The sequence below is a fragment of the Grus americana genome, chromosome 28, assembly GCF_028858705.1.
Source record: "Grus americana isolate bGruAme1 chromosome 28, bGruAme1.mat, whole genome shotgun sequence".
Classification (NCBI taxonomy): domain Eukaryota; kingdom Metazoa; phylum Chordata; class Aves; order Gruiformes; family Gruidae; genus Grus; species Grus americana.
The window spans coordinates 3,137,807-3,156,308 of record NC_072879.1 but is presented as its reverse complement, the minus strand read 5'-3'; the positions used below and the strand labels follow the sequence as shown (position 1 = coordinate 3,156,308).

At 67.8% G+C, this 18,502-nt stretch overlaps 1 protein-coding gene across 1 annotated transcript; it reads left to right on the top strand.

The window, feature by feature from the left end:
* Positions 1-1,615: 1,615 nt before the first annotated feature.
* Positions 1,616-17,646, top strand: APC2 (APC regulator of WNT signaling pathway 2). The gene is made up of 15 exons (XM_054805766.1): positions 1,616-1,705; positions 6,215-6,373; positions 6,501-6,591; positions 6,666-6,834; positions 6,920-7,028; positions 7,112-7,225; positions 7,691-7,768; positions 8,647-8,739; positions 8,818-9,202; positions 9,301-9,396; positions 9,516-9,655; positions 9,752-9,829; positions 9,923-10,039; positions 10,123-10,337; positions 10,423-17,646. The coding sequence occupies exons 2-15, from the start codon at positions 6,233-6,235 to the stop codon at positions 15,845-15,847; spliced, it is 7,251 nt and encodes a 2,416-aa protein (XP_054661741.1). The 5' UTR covers positions 1,616-1,705; positions 6,215-6,232; the 3' UTR covers positions 15,848-17,646.
* The last annotated feature ends 856 nt before the right edge of the window (positions 17,647-18,502 follow it).

Sequence of the window (18,502 nt, the reverse complement as noted above, 5' to 3'; positions counted from 1 at the left end):
TCCGAGTGGGTTTATGAGATTCCGCGTTCTTTGCGGGGAAGTGGTGAATGGCACTTCCCTCCATTTAATTTTGTGACGTTTCCAGCGGTGCGTGGATTGCCCCGGGAGCGTGGTGAAGCGCTTGCAGCACTGCTGGAGATTAGCTGTGGAAGGAAACCGAATTGAGGGGGTGGGCAGGTTCCCAGGGCTTCGGAACCAGCCCCTCTCCGGGGGGAGGCTGCCAAGGATGCGGTGCAGGACACCAAGATCCCAAACAATCATTTTCTTAGTTCAGTTTGGGTTTCCAAAGGTTTTTGGTGTCTTGGCTCAGAGTGACGGTGCCTGGGGGGAGGGGGGCGGTTGGGCTGAGAGGAACAGCGGGTGATATGGGTGGGTGATCCAGTCTGTCCCAGGAGCTGCCCCGGCGCCTGAGCCAAGAGCTGCTGTCGGTGCGGTTTCAGGCTTCACCCTCCACAAAAGCTGCTGGCCTGAGTCCCCGTCCCCTGCGGCAGTGAGGAGCCTCTGCAAAGCCATCACTGGAGGGGCTGGTTGTCACCGTCGTGCTGCTCCTGGCACGCTTGTCCTCCGGTTTTCCTCTCTACCGTCACCCTGGCTGCCATGTCACCACCAGCACTGCCGCTCTGCCCTGGTGCGTCTCGAGCATAACAGCGATGGGTGTTGGCACGAGCTGCACTGGGAAAACCTCGCAGCCTTCGGGTGGGCAGTGACACAGGTGTGTGGCTGCAGCCTCCTGCTGCCGGAGATGGTGGCAAATGTGCCGACGATCTCATCCCAGTTTTACTGGGTTCAAACAGCTGCGCCTTTGCCCTGTGAGGCCTCAGGGAGCCACTGTGCTCAGTGCCGGCACCAGGTGCTGGCTGGGTCTGCCCAGGCCGCGGGCAGAGGGGAGGGGGGCAGCGGGGCCGTGTGGGGGCTTCAGGACGCAGCAAGCTCAGAGGGTGGCTTCGGCTTGACCCCACCGCCATCCCCGAGTGTGTTATGGGGTCTCTTGGGCCTGGTGCCAGCCCTTCGGCTCTTCTACACGTGCACTGGCCCTTTCCTCTTCCCCGGTATGGCTGTTTGTCCTTTAGGGAAGGCCTGCTATCACCGTGGTCCGGGGCCCTGACCTTGGCTGTCCCTGTGCAGCTCCACTGGCAAGGGGAGAGGGACAGGGCTGGGATGGCTCTGCCGTGTGTGCAACCCCAGCCCTGCCCTGCGCCCGGGGTGGGCAATGGTGCCATGGTCACGGGCAGAGCAGCAGGATCAGGCCCGGGGCTGGGTACGGCCCCGGGTTGTCACAGCCGGGCCCCGCTTGGGGGGGGGTCGCTCCTGGGGGCTGATCACCGGGGGTCCCCGTCGCCCCGGGGTGCTGCGGAGCTCAGCGCCGCACCGGGCAGAGTGCGGAGGCTCCCAGGACTGATCCTCCGGGCGCGGTGACAGCCCGGGGACGGGGGGGAGGGGGCGGATTTGGCCCCAGACAGGGGGAACGGGGCAGATCCTGCAACCCCCGGGGGGAATATGGAGCCCTCCGCGGGCAGCGGGGGACCCCTTGTCCCCCTGCCCCGGCACAACGGGGGGGGCGCGGGGAGCCCCCGCCTGCCGCCCTCTAACGGCGGCTGCAAAACCCGGCCGGGAGCGGCGGGGGGCGGGGGCGGGATGCGGCTGCTCGGGGCCGCGCCGGCTCCTCGCCCAGCTCCGCAACGCCGCCGCCGCCGCCGGGGATGAGGTACGGCCGCACCTGCCCCCCGGCACCCCCGGGCACCCCCCCGACCCCCCGAGTGTCCCGGAGGCTCTGGATGCTGCAGCCGCCGCAGATGGCGGGGGGGGGGGGGAGGGAGGGGAGCCCGGCGGGGCTGCGCGACCGGGGGGGGACGACGGGGAACCGGGACGGGGTCGGGGTCGGGGTGCGGTGCCCGGTTGCGGGGGGAGCTGGATGCAGCCGGGGGGTCCCGATCTGTACCCTCCCCCCCGCGGCGGAGGGTGCCCCGGCCCTGGCTGCGCTGAATCTGCCGTATGCGGCGGGCGCGGCTCCATCCCGGGGGACCGGGGGGACCGGGGGGATCGGGCAGCATTTAGCCCCGACCGCGGGGACAAAGGCCGGACAATGCCGGGGCTCTGCCGGGAGCCCCCAGGCGGGGGGGGCGCGGAGGCAGCACCGACCGTCCCCATCGCCATCCCCATCCTCATCGTCATCCCTATCCCCATCCTGCGGGCAGGGCCATGGGGGGCAGCGGGGCCCGTGGCTGCAGGGGGGCCCCGCTGGGGTGGCAGCATCCCCCCCCACCCCCGATGCGGGCTCGGCTCCCCGCAGAGCCCCTCCCGATGCCCAAACTGCTCCCCCGGTGGGGCCGGTCCCAGAGGCCGGGGCTGAGCCCCAGACCCGCAGCCCCAAACCCTCACCCCAAATCCGCCTCCTAAAACCTGCCCCCCCCCCCCAACCTGCGCCTCAAGAACCTCGGCCTCCAAACCAGCCCTCCAACCCTGCCCCTCCAACCCTGAACCCCCAAACCTGCCCCAGGCCCTGCCCCACATCCCTGCGGATGCAGGATCCCAGGAGTCCCAGGGCCATGTCCCTGGGCAGGGGTGTCCCCAGCTCCCCCCCAGGCACGGGGTGTGAGGTGGGTGCTGCCACAGGCACAAGTGGGCACCGTTCCTGCCCTGGAGCCTGTTCCCACAGCCGCCCTGGCTGGGGTGGGGGGCTGGTCCTGGGGGTCTCTGCTGGGGGTGCAGAGGGACCCCCAGTGCTCGCCCTACCGGGGCCCTGCCAGGGATCCACATTTGTACAACGGCCATGATGTGTGTGTGCACGCGTGTGCATGTGTGTGTGGGAGCAGCCACTGTGCAGGGGAGTGGGAGGGATGTGGGTGCTGCGGGGGGGGAGGAGGGGGGAGGCCAGATGCTGTGCGTGGGGAGGGAGGAAGTCCCCTGTGCCAGTGTCCCCATGCGTGCCCCTGCATGTGCCCTGCATGTCCCCGTGCCACCCGGGAGCCATGCAGGGGGGCTGTGACCGTGGGGCTGGCCTGGCACTCCCTGGGGTGGGCTTGTGGTGGTTGGGGGTCCCCGGGGCCGCCACACGCGACCTGGTCGATGAGCAGGAGCTGGTGACAACAGGCTGTTTGTTTAACGTCCCCGGGGGCTCTGGGAGCCGCAGCCGGTCGGGGGGGCTCAGATGTGGCTTCTATTGGCGGCGGCTGCACTCAGCTGATGCTGCAGCGTCAGGGCCAACTGTGGTCCCTGTCTGCAGGGCTGCCACTGGGCTATGGGGTGTGTGGGGTGCACGGCCCGCCACCCCAGCCCTGCTCTGCCTGGGCCAAGGTGGCCCCAGCCAAGGCAGCACGGTGCAGTGCAAAAGGCTGATGCCATGGGTTGGATGGCGCAGGAAGGACAGGGGAGAGAGTGGTGGGTGCTGTGGGCAGCAGGGTGCAGTGGGCAGTGTGGAGGAGCACAGTGGGGTGCTCAATCCAGGCCCCGCCAGCAGCCTCAGCCGGCCCTGGGGCACCCCGAGCACAGAGAGGGGCAGCTGCTGGGTGTCAGAGCAGCCGGGTCCCAGGGCCTTGAGCCATTGCAACCCCCCCCCCCAGGGTGTGCCCATGGCAGCCCAGGGCCCTGCCTGGCACCAACCCCGCGCTGCAGAGCCCCTGGCAACTTGGGGGGGGACACCGGGTCCCGTGGGACAGTGACCGTCACGGGGCTGGAGAGTGGGTTGCGGGAGCAGAGCCTCAGCCCTGCCCCCCCCCCCCCCTTACCGCAGCCCTCGCCCCCCCTTTCCCCGTTGTGTCTAGACGCTTCGCAAATGCAGGTGCCGCTGCACCAGCCCCTCCCCGCAGGCTGCAGATCCCCAGCGCTGCTGCGAGCCACTGTGCTCAGCCGTCCCTGCCAGGGGACCTGGGGGTCTGGAGCTCAGACACCCCCCCCATATCAACCCCCAGCCCCCCCATCAGGCTCCTGTCCAGGGCAGGAGAGGGGCAGGAGCTGGGGCAGGGCTGGCAGCCCTGCGGCTGCACCGACAGACACCCTACCCCCCCCCACACACACCCCGCCCCCCTCCCCCAGCTCCGGGGGGGTCCCACAGACTGGCCACCACTCCACTAGGGGCTGCAGCAGCCCCAGGCTCTTCCAACCACTGTCTGCCCCAGCAGCATCCCGCCTCCTGCAAACCAAAGCTGTCACCGCAGAGCTGTGGGGATGGGGGGGCCCGGGGGCAGGGAACAGCTCGGTGCCTCAGTTTCCACCCCCCATGCGATGGGGCTGGTGCCTGGGGTGCGCAGCAGCCGCATGTCCCAGCCCGTCCCGACCGGCTGCAGCATGACACAGCACCGTGGGGAGGGCGGCCGGAGCACCCCGGCATCGTGCAGGGCGGAGACACCCTGAGAGCGGCCCCGGGGAGGAGGGGGGGGTCAAGCAACATCCAAACGCAGCCCAGCGGCGGGCGGGGTGTGTGTGTGTGTGTGTGTCCTGACTCTGAGCAGTTCGGTCAGCGCTGAGAGGTTTGGGGTGCTGGGGGGGGTGGGGGGGGGGGGGGGATGTCTGCCCTGCAGGCATGGGACTCCCCGGCTTTTGTCCTCACCCTGCTGTGATGAACCCTCTGTGTCTGGGGGGTGCTGGGGAAGGGCCACGGACCCCCCGCTGCGCTGCCCCATCTGCTGTCGCCATAGCAACGGGAGGTCCCGCCGAGCCTGCATCCCTGATCCTGCATCCTTCATCCTTCATCCCTCATCCCTCATCCTGCATCCCTCATTGTCCATCCTGCAGCCTGTGTCCTGCTCCTGCATCCCTCATCCCACACTCCTGTCCTGCCGCCACCTCCCACCCCTTGCTACCCGCCCGCCCCCCCCCGGCCCTCCCGGGGGTTATTTCCCTCCTGGGGGGTTATTTATCTGCTGTCTGGGCAGTGTGGAGGTGTGTGGGGGGATGTGGGTGGGTGTGGGGCATTGCACCGTGGGGTCTTTGTCTCCCTCCAGAAGCACGGCCGGCCCTGGGGTGGCGTGGGCAGAGCTGGGCGGGGGGCACACCCTGTAGTGGGACCCAGGTGGGGACAGGATGGGGGGGGGCGGGTCCCCTGGGTGGTGTGGGGTGCAGCGATGAGGGGGGCCGGGATGACTCCTGGGGTGGGAAGGACAGTGGTGGTGCCTTGGGGAGGGAGCTGGGGTCCACCGCTGCCCCATGGGGGCTCTGTGCTGGCTGGGGGGGCGTGCCGGACCTCCCCCTCCCCCCCCCCCCGCCAAAGGGGGGTAGAGGGATCCCAGGGCATTCAGGAGACGCCGCAGGGCAGCTTTGCATGGGCAGGACACCGGCAGCGCCAGGGGATTGATCTGTGCCGCCGCCCCGGGCAGCCACCGTCCCTGAGCCCGCTGCGGTGGGGGGACGGGCCTGATCCTGCCCCTGCGCTGCAGGGGACACGGGGGGGGGGGAATGAGCCCAGGGGCGTTTGCTCATGTAGAGATGGGGATGCAGTGGGGGGGGGTGGGGGGGAGAAGGGCAGCCCCCCCTCCCCCGCGCTGTTCACCCCCATCTGTGCACACCCATTGCATGCATACGCACACTTGTGCAAACACGTGGTGCTGATGAAGGCGGCGCAGGGGCCGTCGCGCTCTCGGCCACCAGCCCGACCCGCTGGGATGGTGACGAGGGGTCCCCGTCCCCCCATGCCCGCATGTGCTGGCGCACTGTGCCCCCCCCCCCCGCCCCGGCAGGTGTGAGGGGTGGCCGTGGGCACCGCGGCAAGGAGGAGGTTTGGGGGGGGCTGGGGCTGGCTGGGGGGACAGAGGGGTTGGGGGGGGCCAGGGGGCCAGAATGGGGCCGGGGGCGCTGCCGGGGGGCCAGGGCTGGCCCCGCTGTGGGAGGGAGCGAAGCGGGAGATGGTTCAGAGAAGGAAAAGACAAAAGCGAGACAAAGGGGGAAGGGAGCGGAGAGCTGAGCTGCTGTGGAGGATGGAAATCAGGCAGGGGCTGGCAGGGGCTGGCAGGGGGCTGGCAGGGCGCTGGGGGGCCAGGGCTGTCTGCCTGCGGGGGGGACGGGGCCTGACGCCCACCCGGTGCTGGGGATGTCCCTTCTGGGAGGCTTTGGGGGGGCACCAGCTCTTGGCAGGGCACTCTGCCCCCTCCCTGGGGGGTGGGGTGGGTGGGTTTCGGGGGTCCCCCGGGCTGCGGTGGGGTGCGGGGGGGGCGGGGCAGCAAGCGTGCTGTGAGGAGACTGCAGGGAGCACCCCGGCATACTGCCCCCCGCCACCCCCCAGGCACGGGAGGAGGTGAAGATGTCCGGCTCCATCGCCTCGTACGACCAGCTGGTGCGGCAGGTGGAGGCGCTGAAGAAGGAGAACAGCCACCTCCGGCGGGAGCTGGAGGACAACTCCAACCACCTCTCCAAGCTGGAGAATGAGACCTCTGACATGAAGGTGAGGACAAGCCCGGGGGGGGGACACTCGGACACGCCCCCCCCACCACCACGCTGGGGCTGCAGAGAAGGGGCCATGGGGCTTCCCTCCACATCCCCCCCCCTCGATGGCTCCATCCCTGGTTTAGGAGGTCCTGAAGCACCTCCAGGGCAAGCTGGAGCAGGAGGCGCGGGTCATGGTGTCCTCGGGGCGGACGGAGGTCCTGGACCAGCTCAAAGGTGAGTGCCCAGGCAGGGTGGGGAGCGGGGGGTCCCTGCTGAGCCCACCCTCACGCCGCTGTCCTTGTCCCCAGCCCTGCAGATGGACATCACCAGCCTCTACAACTTCAAGTTCCCCCCGGAGGTGGCCGGAGCCGGGCGCAGCACTGAGGACAACCCACCGCCACCCGCGCCCCACCGGGACAATGCCGGGGACCTGGGCAGAGCCACCCTCCGGCTGCTGGAGGAGCTCGACCGGGAGAGGTGGTAGCCAGGGTGGGGGATGCATGGGACTGGGGTGGGGGGGCGCGGGGTGAGGGCCGTGCTGATGGGGGTCCCCCCTCCCCAGGTGCTTTCTGCTGGGTGAGATCGAGAAGGAGGAGAAGGAGAAGGTGTGGTACTATGCCCAGCTGCAGAGCCTGGCCACGCGCCTGGACGAGCTGCCGCATGTGGAGACGGTAAGCGGGGGTGTCCTGCAACTCCCCCGGCCCCAGGGTGCAGGCAGGACCCTGCCCTCCTCATGCCACCTCTCCCCCCCCAGTTCTCCATGCAGATGGATCTCATCCGGCAGCAGCTGGAGTTCGAGGCCCAGCACATCCGCTCACTGATGGAGGAGCGCTTCGGGACAGCCGACGAGATGGTGCAGCGGGCGCAGGTCAGGGCGTGTGGGAGCCATCCCTTCCTCTCCTCGCTGCCCCCGTCCCATGCCCAGGGGGTCCCAGCTGCCTTCCCACCCCATCCTGCCACCTCCAGCCCTGTGCACCCTCTCACCCAGCTCCTTGCACCCAGCACCGTGCATCCTCACGCCCAGCCCTGTGCACCCTTGCAACCAGGTCCGTGCACTCTTGCACCAGCTCTTTGCACCCTCAAACACGGCTCCTTGCACCCTCACATGCAGCTCCTTTCACCCAGCTCTGTGCACCCTTGCATCACCTCCATGCACCCTCACTCCCAGCTCTTTGCACCCTCGAACCTGTGCACCCTGGCACATTGCACCCAGGTGTCCCCAGCCCCGCGCACCCTCACACCTGGCTCTGGGGGGGGGGGGGGGGGGGGAATGGGGGTGTCAGGGGATCCCAGGGGGTCCCGGCCTTTGCTGAAACCTGCTCTCCCCCCACAGATCCGGGCATCCCGGCTGGAGCAGATTGACAAAGAGCTCATGGAGGCACAGGACAAGGTGCAGCAGCCGGAGCCGCAGGTAGCAGGGACGGGGCTGAGCCCGGCTGGGGCCAGGGGCCATCGCTGGGGTCCATCCTGCTCCCTGCAGGGTGATGGAGCCTGGGGAGGGTGAAAGAAGGGGCCAGGCACAGCCCCCCTGCCATTGTCCTCATCCTGTCCCCATCACCCGCTGGCCGGCGGCACAGCCAGGGCTTTGTGTGGCTCGGGCACCGTGAAATGGGCAGTTGCCATGGAGACGAGAAGTAGGCCACAGCGCGCGGCAGGCAGGCCGCCATGGTGGCTCCCACAGCATCTGCTGGCCACCAGAGCCGCCAGGGTGGGCACCCTGCCATCGCCATGGCCCCGCCATCCCCATGGCCCCACCATTGCCACAGCGCTGCCATCACCCACGGCTCCATCATCCCCCCCCATCATCCCCAGACCTTCCATTGCTCCTGGCCCCTCCATCGCCCCCAGCCCCTCCATCACCCATGGCCCCACCATCGCTATGGCCCCTCCATCATTTCTGCCCCCTCCATCGTTTCTGCCCCCTCCATCACCCATGGCCCCTCCATCGCCCCAGCGAGCCCCACATCCTGCACGGCCGCCCCATCACCAGCCCACACAAGCAGCGCCACGGGCTTGGCCCCGGCACAGTCCACGCCGCCCACCCCGCTCGCCTCGCCCACGCTCTTCCTTTACCGAGCCTGCTGCTGTGGCAGCCCCCTCCCCGATCAGCCCCGATTCCAGCTTAAAATACAACCCTGGCACTGACGAAAGCAACAATTGCAACGACTGGGAAACGCTGCAGAACCGAATGGCACCAGGGGGTTCCTGGAAAGTGGGGAGGGGCTGGGCAGGGGAGGCCAGAGTGATATGCACAAACCTCCCCCCCCCCCCCCGCCCCCTCCTCTGCAGCTCTGCGGGAAGGTGCCAGGCATGGAGGGGGATGGCAGCCTGGACCCCCCCACCCACCCCGAAGAGGGGGGCAGCAGCCTGGGCAGCAGCAAGGTAAAGGGGGGAGCCCAGCTGGGGTGGGCGGTACGGGGAGGTGGCCATGCCTAACCCTGACACCCCCCCCCTCCGCAGGTGGAGGTGGTATTCTGGCTCCTGTCCATGCTGGCCACACGGGACAAGGACGACATGTCCCGCACGCTGCTGGCCATGTCCAGCTCGCAGGAGAGCTGCCTGGCCATGCGCAAGTCGGGCTGCCTGCCCCTGCTCATCCAGATCCTGCACGACTCGGACGGCGAGCCGGGCCCCCCTGAGAGCCCTGCTGGCGCCAAGGACGCCCGCATGCGTGCCAACGCCGCCCTCCACAACATCGTCTTCTCCCAGCCCGACGAGGGCCAAGCCAAGAAGGAGATGCGGGTGCTGCACGTGCTGGAGCAGATCCGCTCCTACTCGGAGACCTGCTGGGACTGGCTGCAGATGCAGAGCAGGGACGGGGGCAGAGGCACCGAGGGCGGTGCGGGTACGGGAGCGAGCGGGGTGCCGGCATGTGCATACAAATGTGCGTGGTACGCATGGCTGCAAGATTCCGTGTGTGCTGACCCCCTCCTCTCCCTGCAGTGCCGGTGCCCATCGAGCCCCAGATCTGCCAGGCCACCTGCGCCATCATGAAGCTCTCCTTCGACGAGGAATACAGGCGGGCCATGAATGAGCTGGGTGAGCGTGGGGTGGGGGCACTGTGGGCATCCCTGCCCACCCTTCTCCCCCCTGCAACAGCAGCAGCGCTGGGAAGAGGGGGGTCCCTTGCCCGAGTCACCCCTTGTTCCATCCCACAGGCGGGCTGCAGGCGGTGGCCGAGCTGCTGCAGGTGGACTACGAGATGCACAAGATGACGAGTGACCCCCTGAACCTGGCGCTGCGCCGCTATGCTGGGATGGCCCTCACCAACCTCACCTTCGGCGACGTGGTCAACAAGGTTGGGGGGAACCAGGGGGGCGGCAGTGTGCTGTGGGGTGGGGAGTGGGGCCGGGGGCCCGTGGCTTCACTCTCACCGTCCTTGCCCTCCCTGCAGGCGACGCTGTGCTCCCGCCGGGGCTGCATGGAGGCCATCGTGGCTCAGCTGGGCTCCGACAGTGAGGAGCTGCACCAGGTGGGTGCCGGCAACATGGGGGGGGCTCCCCCGAGGAGGGAGACAGGCAGGGAGACTGTCCCCACGCCCACCCGCCCTGCTCTGCCCTCCCAGGTGGTCTCCAGCATCCTGAGGAACCTCTCCTGGCGAGCCGACATCAACAGCAAGAAGGTGCTGCGGGAGGTGGGCAGCGTGACCGGGCTGACACGGTGCGCGCTGCACGCCGGCAAGGTGAGCACTGAAGCAAGCGGGAGCGGGTGCTGGGGCCGCTGGACAGGGACTGATGGGTGGGTTTCCCCCCCTCCCCGGGACAGGAATCCACGCTGAAGAGCGTCCTGAGCGCGCTGTGGAACCTGTCGGCACACAGCACGGAGAACAAAGCCGCCATCTGCGCGGTGGAGGGAGCCCTGGGCTTCCTGGTGAGCACCCTCACCTACAAGTGCCAGAGCAACTCACTGGCCATCATCGAGAGTGGCGGCGGCATCCTCAGAAATGTCTCCAGCCTTGTCGCCACGCGGGAGGACTACAGGTGAGGGTCACCATGGGGTGGGGATGGCGGCGGGGAGGGGGATCAGAGACTGTCCTGACGGCCAGGGGTCCCCCCCATCCTGCAGGCAGGTGCTCCGGGACCACAACTGCCTGCAGACACTGCTGCAGCACCTGCGCTCGCACAGCCTCACCATCGTCAGCAACGCCTGTGGCACCCTCTGGAACCTGTCTGCCCGTAGCCCCCACGACCAGGAGCTGCTCTGGGACCTGGGGGCGGTCAGCATGCTGCGCAACCTCATCCACTCTAAGCACAAGATGATCGCCATGGGCAGTGCGGCTGCTCTCCGCAACCTCCTCACCAACCGGCCCCCCAAGTACAAGGATGCTGCCGTCATCTCACCGGGCTCCTGCATGCCCTCACTCTACATGCGCAAGCAGAAGGCTCTGGAGGCCGAGCTGGACGCCAAGCACTTGGCCGAGACCTTTGACACCATGGAGAAGCAGAGCTTGAAGAGCCAGAGCGCCAAGAAGCCAACACGGCACATGGAGAGCCTGGTGAAGGACTATGCCTCCGACTCTGGCTGCTTCGATGATGACGAGGTGCCCAACATCTCCACCGGCGTGGAGACAGCCAGCGCCTCTGTCCTCTCCATGTTCCTCAACTCCTCCTTCCTCCAGGGACAGGCGCTGCCCCGGGCGCTGGCACAGAGGCGATGCCCAGAGCCGGAGAAGGATGGCAGCGGCAAGCAGGCTGAGCCCAAGAAGCCTCCATTGCCAGAGGATGACGTCTCGTTGGCCGCTGAGAAGTTGGCCAACAAGATCTCCAGTACGGTGGCCAAGATCGACAAGCTGGTGGAGGACATCTCTACCATGCACACCTCCTCAGATGACAGCTTCAGCCTCAGCTCAGAGGACCACTGCCTGGACTGGCAGTACGGCCCAGAGGAGGTGCACGAGGCACGTGCCCAGTCCTGCTCGCCGTGCCGCCTCTCGGATGCTGGCGGCTTCGCCAAACGGGAGAGCCTGAGCCGGGCGCACACGCTGCTGCGGCTAAAGACCGCCTACACCAGCCTGTCCAATGACAGCCTCAACAGCAGCAGCACCAGCGATGGCTACTGCACCAAGGAGCACATGAAGCCCTGCACCAGAGCTGCATTCCTGGACTACCGGGACGAGCTGCAGCGGTACCAGAAGCGGCCGAGCCGGCTCGACCTCAAGAGCATCCTGGGCGGCAAGCCGGAGCGGGTCGAGCCCCCTCTGCTCAAGGGCAGAGACCTGGCTGAGCCGGACAAGCCGGAGCAGCGAGACCTGCCCGAACGGGCCAAGAAGATGGTGACTTTCCCCAGCCCCAAGGCGCTGGAGAAGGAGCCCGAGTGGAAGAAGGAGGCGGGCAGCAAGGTCTCCCTCGACCCCCAGGTCCACACCATCAAACTCTCCCCATCCTACCAGCATGTCCCCCTGCTTGAGAGCCTGGCCAAGGGTGGGGCGGCCACTGGCGCCGGCCACCACCCTTCGCTCCAGGGCAGAAAGCAAGCCTGGCTCCCCCCCGCACTGCTGCAGACGGCCGACACCTTGAGCAAGATCCCGGAGAAGCTATCTGCCCACCCACTAGCCACGGCGGAGCAGGAGTCAGTGCAGAAGTACTCAGTGGAGGACACCCCAATCTGCTTCTCCCGGTGCAGCTCTCTCTCCTCCCTCTCCTCGGCCGACAATGTGCTGGATGGGCAGAGCCACAGTGAGAACGACCTGGACAGTGATTCCTCCCTGGAGATCCTGGAGATGGAGGAAGGGGACAGGGAAGATGAGGACGGGAGGCAGGAGAAGGAGGCGGATCCGGGTTCGACCACACCAGCAGGGATTTCCCAGCCCATCACCATCCCCTTCCCAAAGCGCGACAAGGCCTTCCTGCGGGAGTCATCACCATCACGCCAGGAGGACCTCACGCCCTCGAGCTCCTCGGAGAACTACATCCAGGAGACGCCACTGGTGATGAGCCGCTGCAGCTCTGTCAGCTCCCTCGGCAGCTTCGAGAGCCCCTCCATTGCCAGCTCCATCCAGAGTGACCCTTGCAGCGAGATGATCAGTGGCACCATCAGTCCCAGCGAGCTGCCTGACAGCCCTGGGCAGACCATGCCACCCAGTCGCAGCAAGACACCTCTCTTCGAGATGGGCTGCCAGCCGGAGAAGGAGACCAGCCAGTTCAACATCCAGTGGGAGAACAATGTCAAAAAGTTCATGGAGATCACCGACTTCAAGGAACGCTTTCAGCTGCCCCAGGACCTGGACTCCATGGTCTACTTCACAGTGGAGAAACCCAATGAGAACTTCTCCTGTGCCTCCAGCCTGAGTGCCCTGCCCCTCCACGAGCACTATGTCCAGAAGGATGTGGAGCTCAAGCTGATGCCCACCTTCCCGGAGAAGAACAGCCTGAATTTCGTGGCTCATGAGAAGCGGGAGGAGCGGCGGGAGGAGCGGTACCTGGAGGGCCGGCGGCGGGCTGACCGCCCCGAGCCCCCCGACGACGACGACATTGAGATCCTGAAGGAGTGCATCAGCTCCGCCATGCCCTCCCGCTTCCGCAAGGTGAAGACCTCCCTGCTCTCCAGCCAGGTCCTGCACCCTCAGATGAAGAAGCCGGTGCATGTTCCTGTCTACATGCTGGTGCCAGCCCACACGCACTCCGGTGTTCCCAAGCACCTGCGTGCCACCACCCGCGACCTCTTCAAGGATGACGACTCCTTCACCGACTCGGCCGACGGGACCCCCGTCAACTTCTCCAGCGCTGCCTCGCTGAGCGATGAGACCCTGCGCTACCCAGCCACCGAGGAGGCTGAGCATCCCTGTGGTCCAGGGATGGGGCGCCCTGCAGGGGTCCTGCCCGAGGGGCACCACGAGGCGGGCAGCGCCAGCACCGTCCCAGCCAGGAAAGCCGCCTCTGGCAGCTCAGCACCTGCCCAGCTAAGCTCAGCCTGCAAGGGGAAAGCGGGATTGAGTCGTGGCCAAGGCGGGGAGCGGAAGCGGGGTCAGCCCCCCGCAAAGAGCGGACCCAGCCTGGAGCTGGAGGTGGGGAGGACTGGTGGTCCCCCCATGAGGAAGGATGCTCCCCGGGAGGACGGGGTGGCCTTCCAGTCGCTGTGCCACACCACGCCGACGGAGGAAGCCGTCTACTGCTTCTACGAGCAGGACTCAGACGAGCTGCCCGAGGTGGGCAAGGAGGTGTCCGGCAGCAGAACCCAGCCCAGCCAGGTGCCCAGGAGGGAGCGCTGGGGCGGCCCCGTCCCCCGGCGGGAGCCCGAGCCCAGTCCCCGGCTGGCAAAGGCAAAGCCGCAGAACAACCTCATCGCCGATGAGACCCCGCCGTGCTACTCCCTCAGCTCATCCATGAGCTCCCTGAGCGATGCCAACCTCTCTGGTGGTGAGGAGTGGGGCCAGCCCTGCGGCAAAGCCCCCAAGCCGCAGTCCGCCAGCTCCCCCAATCTCAACTCAGAGGATGACCTGCTGCAGAAGTGCATCGGCTCGGCCATGCCCAAACGCCGGCGACCCTTGGCTCGCCGGAGGACAGCAGACTGCAAGCAGAAGCCGCCGGGCACCAGTGGGAGGGAGCGGAAAGCGGAGGCGAGGCATCGCCCCACTGAGGACGCCGGCTCTGACCAGGGCTCGGACCTGGACAGTGTGGAGTGGCAAGCCATCCAGGAGGGTGCCAACTCCATCGTCACCTGGCTGCACCAAGCTGCTGCCTCCCTCTCACGGGAGGCTTCCTCTGAGTCTGACTCCATCCTCTCCTTCGTGTCGGGGCTCTCAGTCGGGTCCACCCTGCAGCTCTCCCTGGGCAGGCAGGAGAAGAAGCGAGCCAGCAGCACGGCTGGCCGGGATGTGGCAAGGAGGGAGCACAGCAAGAGCCGCCCAGAGAGAAAGGATGCACCAGGTGCTCGTCCCACCGGCCGCGGAAGCACCAGGGCGGAGCGAAACCCAGCACCCACCAAGCCGGTGCCCAACCTGCCTGTGGTCTTCCGTGGCAGGACCGTCATCTACATGCCCAGCCTGGCCAAGGATGCTCCCAGCCCGCGGGCCACCCCGAAGAAAAGCCCCGCGGCAAAGCCCGAGGCGCAGCCAACCAAGAACCTCTCCCTGAGCCAGCAGCGCTCGCGGAGCCTGCACCGGCTGGGCAAGCCCCCCGAAACCGGGGACCTGGCGCTGCCCAAGAGGAGCACAACGCCACCCGCCCGCATCGGCAAGGGACCCCCCTCCTCGGGCTCCTCTCGCACCTCCACCCCATCCCAGCACGCACCCAAGAAGCTGCCGTCGCCCTCACAGCTCACCAAGCAGGGTCCCCCGGCTGCGGGCAAGGCAGGCAGCTCGCCCTCCCCACCGGGACCCCTGGCCAGAGCCCCGGCCCCCAGGTCCCCAGCCCCCAAGCAGTCCAAGACACAGAAGTCGCCCGTCCGCATCCCCTTCATGCAGAAGCCGAGCAGGAAGGTGCTGCCGGGCCGGGGGGCCATGCCGGTGCTGGAGGAGCAGGTGGATGGCGGCAAGGTGCGGGGCGGCGGGGCGGGGGGGCCAGGGGGCAGCCGGCTCAACCTGGTGCGGATGTCGTCCACTCGTTCCAGCGGGAGCGACTCAGATCGCTCCGGCTTCCTGCGCCAGCTCACCTTCATCAAGGAATCCTCCAGCCTGCTGCTGCGGCACCGCACCGAGCTCTCTCCGGTGCAGTCGGCAGCCTCGCTGCCTCGCCGCACCTCCCCGCAGCGCAGCCGCACCGCCCTCCCGGCTGTCTTCCTCTGCTCCTCCCGCTGTGAGGAGCTCAAGGCGGCCAAGCCGGCAGCCCATGGCCCACGGCCCCTCGTCTCCAGGGCCCAGCCCAGCAACAAAGTCCCCACTGGGGCAAAACCGCCGCGGAGGACCAGCTCCGAGAGCCCATCCCGGCTGCCAGTGAAGACCAGCATCCCTGCGCCCGAGCCCTTCAAGAGGTACTCGTCCTCGCCCAACATCAGCATGGCGCGGAGGACGAGCAGCCCTTCCTCTGTCCTCTCCGTCCGCTCTGAGGCTTCGGCGCGGCGGCGGCAGACTGAGGCAGCACCGGGTGGGCAGCCAGCGAAGCCGCCGGTGGTGGTGATGAAGGGCACCTGGCGGAGGATTCGGGATGAAGACATCCCCCACATCCTCAAGAGCACGCTGCCCTCCTCTGCCCTGCCACTGGCAGGCGCTGGCGAGGAGGAGCGACCCGGTACCCCCAGCCCCAGGAAGACCAGCGACGCCGTGGTGCAGACAGAGGACTTCTCCACCACCAAGACCAACTCCAGCACCTCTCCCACGCTGGAGACCCGCGAGGGACCCCCGCACGCCCGCACCGCCTGCGACAGCGAAGCCCCAGCCCCCGCCAAGGCCACCGTACCCATCTCCTTTGGCCACGAGTCACCGGCCGGGACCTTCCCCGCCAGCCGGCATGGCTCCCCGAGCAGAGCCGCCCGCGTCACCCCCTTCAACTACGTCCCCAGCCCCATGGTGGTGACGGCGGTGGCCAACAAGGCGGTGGAGAAAATCCAAGCTTGAGCAGCTGCCCTGGCAAGGGTCCCATGACACCCCCTGCCCCCTGGGCAGGACCGAGCTGGAGGGGAATGGTGACATGGGATGGCTGGGGAGCGGCAAGTCACCCCAACCTGCTGCCTGCCCTGGCTGGGGTCTTGTACCAGAGCACCGCAGTTCCCAGTGCCAAGGACCGGGCAGAGCCGGGGGAACCCGCTGGGTGCTGGGGCTGATCCCCCAAGCCAGGGTGCGCCTCAGTGACCATCTCCTCCTGCTGATGGATGCCGCAGCACAAGGTGAGCAGGGGCTGTGTCCCCATGTCGCCATGTCCCCCCCATCCCGCTCGCCCGCCTGGGGCAGAGGCTGAACCAGGGGCTGATCCTGCACGCCGGGAAGACGACACGCTGCGCCCCAACGCCAGGTCTCTGCCGCATGCTTCAGCTCATCCCGGCACCAACACCCAGCTCCGCTGGCAATCACAGCTCATTTATTAACAAGGGGAGCGAATGCATGGCTGGATTACAGCAGGAAGAGGCTTTGTGGAGGGAGAGCACGAGACCATGGGGGGCCGGGACCCCCCCACTCATGCTGCTGGAGGCTCCTAATTAAGGTGTGCGGCTGATTGCTAATGGGTAACCCACAGCCGTGGTGCTTGCACTGGTTCAAGGCAGATTTGGGTGGAAAAGGCGCAGGAGGAGCCGGGCAGGGGCTTGCTGGTGGGTGGCCGGGGTCCCAATGGGCTCGTTCTGGGGGGCTGCTCACAGGGTCATGTCACGGGGCTGGGGGGGCTGCCCTGAGAGGGGACAGGGTGCTGAGCTGGCACCGGGGTGCCCAACCCCCAGGGAAGGGTCTGGGGCCCCTCACCCCCATCTGCAGCCCCCCAGCCTCCTGCCGCGGGGTGGAAGAGCCCCGTCCTGGCTCGCAGCCAGGATCCTGGTGCATCCCCGCGTGCTGTGGACACGAGTCCATCCAGGACTGGATTACACCCACCAGCACGGGGGCTCCCGGCCCCAAAGCACCAGGGTCACCCCCCTCCTGCTGCCCGCCAGCCCCCTGCACCCGGATTGGGGTGTGTGGGAAGCACCTCGGCCCCAGGGAGCAGGATGGGCTGCGGAGGGACCCCCCACTCTGGGTGCTCTCTGACCCCTCAGGTACCTCCTGGACCTCCCACCCCACCGCTCGCTGCCTGCTTTGGATGGGGTGACCTATGGGCCCCCCACATACCAGCGCCATGGGGGGGGTTGCAGGGACAGGCAAGGGGCTATGGGCACACGTGGAGGGGATGCAGGGGGTGCACAGACATAGCGAGGGGCTCTGGGGAGTTGCACTGAGGCCAGGGGGACACCAGGGCTGTGGGGACACGCACGGGGTCCCCAGGGCCGTGCACTGGGGTCATGCAGGTCCCAGTGCCCACGGGAACCTCTGCTCTGCAGTGGCCGGGAGGCCGCAGCCAGCGGCAGCGCAGCAGGACCCAGCCCAGCCTGGAGCTGTGAAACCAGCACCCACATCTGCCCGAGACAGAAACGGGGCAAAGTCCCGGGGGGCGGCCCGCATCCCCCCTCCCGAGAGCTGTAACCAAGTGCTGGACTCCTGTGTGCCAGGGTGCCGGCGTCACGCCATGCGCTTGGCCACAGCCCCGGGTTCAAGCCCCAGTGCCCAGCCCTGCTCTTGCCCGTCTCTGCTCTGTGTGTGCCCGTCGGCTTCAGCCCTGCTCTGCCGACAATCCTGCCGGGTTTCGCGGTGCCCTGCTCCCCCCGTCGCTGTATGTATGTACTAAGGATGTTATTTTACCGGGATTCTGGACAGTATTAAGAATTAAAAGCCAACCTGTGTAAATAAGAAGGGCTGGTCTGTCTGTCCCTCATCCCTGGCCTGGGGTGAGCTGCAACCTCCCCCACAGCGTTTTGCAGATCCATTTCTTTTGCTTCACAGCCACGGTGGCAACTGGCAGCTTGGAAGGGCTGGTGAGGTCTGGGTGGGTGAAGGACAGCACACCAGCACTGCTGCCTGCACACCGAGGGACCCCTGGAGTCACCTGGGGGCCAGGGACCCCATCGTGGCCAGGGGGGGACGGGACATCTCACTTCTCTGCTCGGGGTGAGCATCCCCCCCGGAGTCCCCCACGCCCGGGAAGGTGGCTCGGGATGGGCAGAGCTTTACAGCCAGTTGGTCCTGGTGTGAAGCCCTTTTCCCCCCACCCCCAGCTCCTCACCTGGGAGGGTGCCGAGCCCCTGCGGCCGCCCCAGCCGCTGGCCCCCACCCCAACATCCCGAAGAGCCGCTGCATCCTGCTCAGCGTCACCGTCCCCTCCAACTGCAGGCAGGGAGACGGGCAGCATCGGACCCCCGCCACAGCGAGGGGCTGGCGGGGAGCAGCCCACTGTGGTGGGTGGGTGGTCAAGGGAGGAGAACCGAGCTGGGGCAGCGCCCACGGGAGCCGGGGGACATTACTGAGCTGTGAAAGCGCTTGGAGGCGAGAAGAGGAAACGTCCCCCAGCTCCTCGCACCGGCTGCGAGCGCAGCTGCACCTGCACAGTGTGAACACGCTCAGCCCCCTCCCCGGCAGCGCTTCCTGGCACCGCCGACAGTCACACTCCTCCAGCCCCCCGGCAAACCCTTCCCTGTGGCCAGTGCAAGCCCCACCTGGAGCAGGTCATTTCCCATCATCTGGCAGAGGTCTGCG